This window comes from Loxodonta africana, chromosome 19 (assembly GCF_030014295.1).
Source record: "Loxodonta africana isolate mLoxAfr1 chromosome 19, mLoxAfr1.hap2, whole genome shotgun sequence".
Taxonomy (NCBI): Eukaryota; Metazoa; Chordata; class Mammalia; order Proboscidea; family Elephantidae; genus Loxodonta; species Loxodonta africana.
This window is the reverse complement of record NC_087360.1, coordinates 19,304,301-19,312,143: the sequence shown is the minus strand read 5'-3', so window position 1 is coordinate 19,312,143 and position 7,843 is coordinate 19,304,301. Positions and strand designations below refer to the sequence as shown.

Genomic DNA, 7,843 nt, shown 5'->3' with positions numbered 1-7,843 from the left:
AAAGACAGTCTTTTTAACAAATAATGCTGGCATAACTGGATATCCATCTGCAAGAAAATAAAACAAGACCCATACCTCACACCATGCACAAAAAGTAACTCAAAATGGATCAAAGACCTAGACAGAAAATCTAAAATGATAAAGATAATGGAAGAAAAAATAGGGACAATGCTGGAAGCCCTAATACATGGCATAAACAGTATACAAAACATTACTAACAATGCACAAACACCAGAAGAGAAACTAGATAACTGGGAGCTCCAAAAAATCAAACACTTATGCTCATCAAAAGATTTCACCAAAAGAGTAAAAAGACAACATAGAGACTGGGAAAAAAATTTTGGCTATGACATATCCGATCAGGGTCTATTCTCTAAAATCTACAAGATACTACAAAACTTCAACAACAAAAAGACAAATAACCCAATTAAAAAATGGGCAAAGGATATGAATAGGCACATCACTAAGGAAGATATTCAGGCAGCTAACAGATACATGACAAAATGCTCACGATCATTTAGCCGATCATTAGCCATTAGAGAAATGCAAATCAAAACTACAATGAGATAACATCTCATTCCAACAAGGTTGGCATTAATCAAAAAAACACAAAATAATAAATGTTGGGGAGGCTGTGGAGAGATTGGAACACTTATACACTGCTGGTGGGAATGTAAAATGGTATGACCACTTTGGAAATTGATTTGGCTCTTTCTTAAAAAGCTAGAAATAGAATTACCATACAACCCAGCAATCCCACTCCTTGGAATATATCCTAGAGAAATAAGAGCCTTTACATGAACAGATATATGCACACCCATGTTCATTGCAGCACTGTTTACAATAGCAAAAAGATGGAAACAACCTAGGTGCCCATCAACAGAAGAATTATAGTATATTCACACAATGGAATACTATGCCACGATAAAGAACGATGAACCCGGGAAACATCTCGCAACATGGATGAATCTGGAAGGTATTATGCTGAGTGAAATTAGTCACAAATGGACAAATATTGTATGAGATCACAATCATAAGAACTCAAGAAATGCTTTAAACACAGAAGAAAGCATTCTTGATTACGAGGGTGAGGAGGGAGGGAGAGGGGAATTCATTAACTCGATAGTAGACAAGAATTACCTTAGGTGAAGGGAAGGACAACACAAAATACAAGGGAAGTCAGCACAACTGGATTAATCCAAAAGCTAAGAAGTTTCCCGAACACAATCAAACACTTCGAGAGACAGTGTAGTGGGGGCAGGGTCTGAGAACCATGGTTTCAGGGGACATCTAGGTCAACTGGCATAAAAAAATTTATTAAGAAAATGTTCTGCATCCCACTTTGGTGAGTGGCGTCTGGGGTCTTAAAAGCTAGCAACAGCCATCTAAGATGTGTCAATTGGTCCCAACCTACCTGGAGCAAAGGAGAATGAAGACCACCAAAGACACAAGGAAAATATTAGCCCAAGAGACAAAAGGGGCCACATAAACCAGAGACTCCATCAGCCTAAGACCAGGAGAACTAGTTGTGCCCGGCTACCACCAATAACCACCCTGACAGGGAACACAACAGAGAATCCCTGATGGAGCAGGAGAAAAGTGGGGTGCAGGATTCAAATTCTCATAAAAAGACCAGACTTAATGGTTTGTCTGATACTAGAGGAACCCCAGAAGACATGGCCCCCAGACTGTTATAGGACTACTATTTGGCTGAAGGGCGATCTCTGGGACTGGCTTCAATTCCGGGTTAGAAAGGTGTCTGAGGTCCATAGTCTTGGGGTCCCCTGGTGATATTTGAAATATTGGTGGTATAGCTCCCAGAATCACAGCAGCATGCAAGCCACTAGAGTATGACAAACTGACAGACAGGTAGTAGTACTCCAAATCCTAGAACAGTGCCCAGCAGTGTAGGCACTCCGTAAGTGTTTGTTGAATGAGTTGAAGGAATGAGAAAATGATATAATGTCCAGAAAGTACCTGGAACATACTGGATCGGGTATTATATTGATTTTTTTTTTTTCTAACGAGTGTATGTGTAGGTCAGGTTTTGTATTAGTTTCACGTTGCTACTGTAACAAATGAGCACAAACTTAGTGGCTTAAAAACAACACAGCCTTATCCCCTTACCGTTCTAGAGGTTGGAAGTCTAAACTCAAGGTGTGGGCAGGGCTGTGTTCCTTCTGGAGTATTCAGGGGAGAATTCGTTCCATTGACTTTTCTAGCTTCTAGAGGCTGCCTGCATTCCTTGGCTCACAGCCCCTTCCTCACATCACTCCAAACTCTTTTTTTCCATTATCACATCTCTTACTACTCACTCTGATTCTCCTGCTGCCCTCTTATAAGGACACTTGTGATTTACAACGGCCCATCCAGATAACCCAGGAGAATCTCCCCATCTCAAGATCCTTAATTTAAACACCTCTGCAAAGTCCCTTTGCCAAGTAAGGTGACATATTCACAAGTTCTAGAATTAGGATGTGGTCATCTTGGGTGGGGGTGGAATTATTCAGCTTAGGTGGGGGGGGGAAGAATTATTCAGCTCACCACAGTTTTATTACCTCTGAATTTCATTTCTGAATAGTTGAGGAGGAATTGCAAATTATTTGCGATTAGGGGAAGAATTATTTGCTAGCAAAAGGGAACTATCGGTAGAGTTCTGTTCCCTTCCCCCCTACTAGGTTGCCTTGGAAGAATCTGTCTTTTGTCTGAGTGTTAGAATCAGAAAAATATGGGTTTGAGTCCCAGCTTTGTCACTCTCTAGCTGTGTGACCTTGGGCATTTGACTTAACCACTCTGTACGTGTGTTTCCTCATCTGTGAATTGGGAATCACAGCAATGAGACATGAAATAATACACCTAAAATAGCCCAACCCAGGAATGGGCCCATAATGCCACCGCTACCAGCAGGGAAGCATGGGGGCTGCAGGAGCACAGGGAAGGGGCACCTAACCCAGCCTCAGGCCAGGAAGGCTTCCTGGAGGAGATGGCCCTTGAACAGGGGTGAGAAACGTTCACATGTTGGTAGATAGTGTCCCCAGCACCCTTGCAAAACACTTTACACAGTGCCTGGCTGAGAGCAATCATGCAGTAACTCACCATTTTTAGTAGTTGCAAATCTGAGCTGAAACCCTAATGAGGAGGTCAAAGATAATTAGACAAATTACAATACCGAATGGAAAGGGCTCCACTGGAAGAAAAAACTAGAGAGGCCTCTTGCATTTGGTCCTCCTCTTCCCCTCCTGGGGCTCTCTGGGGCCTGCACTGGGGCCAGGGGGGCTTTCACTTCTTCTTTTTCCTCCCCACTCCCTTACCAGCCAGAGCAGTTAAGCCCACAGGCTGTTCACATGAAATGGTTTAGAACCACTGGCTTGCCACCAAGCCATATTGGAGCCTGGGGCAAAAGGAAAAATCAGTAATTTTGTATTGTTCCTGTCTTTATTTAAAAATGTTGGTGTTTTGTTCATCATGGATTTTTTTGCATTAATTTTGATTTCCTATAAGATTGTGTTAAAATATTATTTACCTTGATTATTGTTTTTTGACACCTCCCCCCTTTAATTTTGCACCCTCACCCTGTTCCCAGCCCTGCCCCTGGATGTCACATCACCATAGAACCAGGAATGGTCCCCCATTAGAGGAGACAGACACATTATCCCAAAGTAGGGTGCCATTTGCTCTGTTTGGGGTAGGGTGGGAGCAGCAAACAGCTCACTTGCTAAGCTGCTGACTAAAAGGTTGGAAATTCAGGTCTACCTAGAGGTGGCTTGGAAAGAAGTCTCGGCAGTCTACTTCTGAAAAATCAGCCATTGAAAACCCTGTGGAGCACGGCTGCACTCTGCCACACGTGGGGCTGCCGGGAGTCGGAGGCCACTTGAAGGTAACTGGTGGTGGGGGCGGGGAGGGGGGAGAGGTGGAGAGGATGCTGCACCCTGCCCAGGGGCAGGGAGGACTTTCTAGAGGTGGCCTCTGGCCAGAGTTAGTGGTGGGAGAGAGGAGGTCCCATTTGCTGTAGCAGGAAGTAAGGGGAGGTGGGATGGGCTTCCGAAAGAATGGCTGTGGGTGGGTGGAGAGGCAGGCAAGGTTAGGACACGGGGATCAGGATTTAGTTCATAGGTTATGGGGAGCCAGGGATGGGTAGCCAGATCAGATTTAGGTGAGGATTTGTTGATGGATTGGAGAGGCAGAGAATGAAAGGGAGACCAGGGAAGAAGCCACAGCATTTATCTGGGACCACTAGCACTACTACCAGTTGGCCTTTGACTCAGTTCCTACTAGTGGCAACTCTCCGTGTGTCAGAGTAGACCTGTGCTCCATGGGATTTTCAGTGGCTGATTTTTTTGTAAGTAGATTGCCAGGCCTTTCTTCCAAGGCACTTCTGGGTGAACTTGAATCTCCAACCTTTCAGTTAGCCAAGCACGTTAACTGTTTGCACCATCCAGGGACTGCCCCCAAACCCAAAAACCATTGCCATCGAGTCGATTCTGACTCATAGGGACCCTATAGAACAGAGTAGAATCACCCCCATAAGGTTTCCAAGGAGCAGGTGGTGGATTCGAACTGCTGACCTTTTGGTTAGAAGCCAGGCTCTTAACCAGTATACCACCAGGGCTCCCCAGGACTGCAGTGGGGAGACTAGGGGCACAACCTGGGAACATGTTAGAAATGCAGGCATGACTGCAGACCTACCACATCAGAAATCTGAGCGATGGGGTTTGGCAGTCTGTCTTTCCCAGGGAATTCTCAAACACTCAAATTTGAGATTCACTTGACCCTAAACCCTTCTCCCCTCCCCCCTTTTTTACAGCAAATAGTTTGCAATACTTATTTATTAATGAAAACAAAATTCATAGATGATAAAGCCCACCTGGGTGCTGCTCGACCACTAACCTAAAGGTTGGCGGTTCAAACCCTCCCAGTGGCACCGTGGGAGAAAGGCCTGGTGATCTGCTTTCATAAAGATTACAGCCAAGGAAAACCTATGGAGCAGTTCTACTCTCTAACACATAGGGTTGCTATGATTCAGAATTGACTCAGTGGCAAAGGGTTTGGGTTTTTTGGTCACATATCTTAAGAGGGGCCCTAGTAGTTCTGTAGTTAAGTGCTCAACCGCTAGCCAAAAGGTCAATAGTTTGAACCCACCAGCGGCTCCATGAATGGAAAGGTGTGGCAGTCTGCTTCAGTAGATTTATAGCCTCGGAAACCCTACACGGGCAGTTCTACTCTATCCTTTAGGGTCACTGAGTTGGAATTGATTCGACAGCAACAGAGTTTTTTTGGTACACATCTCTTAAAAAAAAAAAAAAACTATAATAACCCAACCATAACAAAAAGGAAAACAAATAATAAAGAAACAATATGTATTTCAATATGTACATGCTTGAACACAACTCCCCTAGAAGATACAGCAAACTTATAGCAATTGCATTTGGATTTGAGAAGACATTCATTATTCAACTGAATTTTGAATAATTCACAATTTTGCACAATTTTGTCATATATTTGACATTTGAAAATCAGTGCTAAATAGTTATGGCTGTGTGCCCTCCAAGCGTGCGGCTACAAAGGCAGGCGCGCTGTGCTGACTGCTTTAATACCAGGCGTGGTGTTGTTATCCGTGACCTTTTCCCAAATAGTGAACAGCTCCTGACAAAGCTCTCAAACAGACCCCAGTATCTTCTTCTGTCAGTTTTAACAGGAGTTATATTCCTGGAAAATTCAGTAAAATATAGAGTTAGGCTTTGGCTTCAGGTCATCATAAATGTTTTTTTCACCTACACGGGTATCTTGTGGGGGCACTCAAAAGTCCCCTAGGACATGAAACAATTGTTTTTAGAGGAAATCTTCCAATGTATTGGAGCCCTGGTGGCGCAGTAGTTAAGAGCTTGGCTGCTTATGAAAAGGTCAGTAGTTCGAATCCACCAGCCACTCCCTGGAAACCCTATGGGGCAGTTCTACCCTGTCCTGTAGGGTTGCTGTGAATCAGAATCCACTTGAGGGCAATGGGGTTGGGTTTTTTTTTGGTCCAGTGTATTGAAGGACATTTAGCATCCCTGGCTCCTGCCCTCTACGTGCCAGTAGCTCCCTTCTCCCCTATCAGTGAGACAACCAAAAACATTACCGTAACTGTCCCAAAACACTCCCCAGGTGGGCTGTGTGCCCCTATTGAGAACCAGCAGGAACATGGGCCCTACCCCAGGAATATGGAGGCAGTCAAAACCCCCAGGACCTAGAGGAGGCAGGCAGAGGGAGCCAGGAGGCTGCACAGTTTCCACTTGGCAGTGAGACTATGGTGGAGCACTTCTCTAAGATTGGGGAGCAGGACTGGACCACTAAGTTTGGGGTTCTCATGCAGGTGCACATGAAGACAGACATGAGGAAGGGCATTTGGATAAGATCTTATGTCTTGATTGCAATCACCACGTCCAGCCAGTACTACCTTTCTAGTATCTCAACCCATGTTCTTCTCTCCATTCCCATGCTGGCCATCTCTCCTCAGGAAAACAACATCAGGAGCCTCTTCCCTGGTCTCCCTCTGCCCGTCTGTCCCCCACAGTCCTTTCTCCATGCAGTAGCCACAGCAATCTTTCTTGAGCAGACCCTGACTCTGCCCACAACCCTGCCGGCCCTGGTGCCAGCCTCTAAGGGACAACCTTCCAGTCTCCGGCCCTTGTCCAGGCAATTCCCTCCCCTTGGAGAGCCACCTCGTCCTCGTTATCCTACTCATCGTTCAGGCCTCAAGTCAAACGCCACTTCCTCAGGGAAGCCTTTCCTGACACCCCCAAGAAGTTAGCTAGACTCCTGAACACATACCAAAAAATCGTTGCCATTGAGTCCGACTCATACGGACCCTATAGGACAGAGTAGAACTGCCCCATAGAGTTTCCAAGGAGCACCTGGTGGATTTGAACTGCCGACCGTTTGGTTAGCAGTCGTAGCACTTAACCACTGTGCCAGGAGGGTTTCCTGAAAACATAGAAGTAATTAATATAAAAAGATTTACAAAAAAAAAAAAAAAATGTGTTTAATCATTTGATTGACCTCCGTAACTGGGGGCGAGGTCTATTCGGTTTTGTTCACTGTTGAACACTCTACACTTAGCCGGTGCTAAGTAAACATTTCGTGAATGAGTGAATAAACGAATACGTTTCTGTAAACACTGCATTACGGGTTTTATTTTCTTGACCCCGAGTGCCCCGGGCGCAGGCCAGGCTGCGCGGCCGCCGGGCCTCAGTTTCCCCATCTGAGAGCCCCCGGGGCGGAAGTGCTCTCGGGCGCGCGCCCGCCGCCCACGCGGGGGCGCGCGTGCGTGGGTACGGGAGCGGAGGCATGCGTGCTTGGGTGCCCGGAGGGCCCGCGGGACCGGCCGGGCTTCAGCAGCCTCTCGGGCCCCTGCCCCGCCTCGCGCCGCGCACGCGCCCAGGCTCCGCGCCGCCCCGCCTCCCCGCCCCGCGCTCCAGGCCGGGCGCGCGCCGGCGCTGTGGTGGGGGGGCGGGGGCGGGGCAGCGCGGCGGCCGGAGGGGGAGGGGGAGGGAAGGGGGAGGGGAGGGGCGGGCCTGGCCCGGCTCGGCCCGGCCGCCCGAGCGCGGCTGCTGGAGGGGCCCCGGGCTCGGCCCGGCGGCGGCGGCGGCGGCGGCGGCTCTAGCTCTAGCCTGGGGCCTCGGCGGCGCCCTCACGCCGCGCCGCAGCCATGGCCTTGGTGACCCTGCAGCGCTCGCCCACGCCCAGCGCCGCCTCCTCCGCCAGCAACAGCGAGGTGAGCCCCGGGCCCGCCGCCCCAGCCCGGCCGAGCTGCCGCCGCACCAGGCCTGGGCCGCCGGGCCCCTCGCCCACCACGCTGCCAGGC

At 48.1% G+C, this 7,843-nt stretch overlaps 1 protein-coding gene across 13 annotated transcripts in view; it reads left to right on the top strand.

The window, feature by feature from the left end:
* The first annotated feature begins 7,631 nt into the window (after nucleotides 1-7,631).
* SSH1 (slingshot protein phosphatase 1) overlaps nucleotides 7,632-7,843 on the top strand; it is an 88,308-nt gene continuing 88,096 nt past the window's right edge. For 10 of the 13 annotated variants that reach the window (XM_064272316.1, XM_064272314.1, XM_064272313.1 and 7 more), the window contains exon 1: nucleotides 7,633-7,753. In XM_064272316.1, the coding sequence (XP_064128386.1) occupies nucleotides 7,688-7,753 (66 nt within the window). In that variant the 5' untranslated portion in view covers nucleotides 7,633-7,687. Of the gene's footprint in view, nucleotides 7,754-7,843 lie in introns of all 13 variants that reach the window. The other 3 variants (XM_064272317.1, XM_064272315.1, XM_064272318.1) reach the window with 3 other exon arrangements.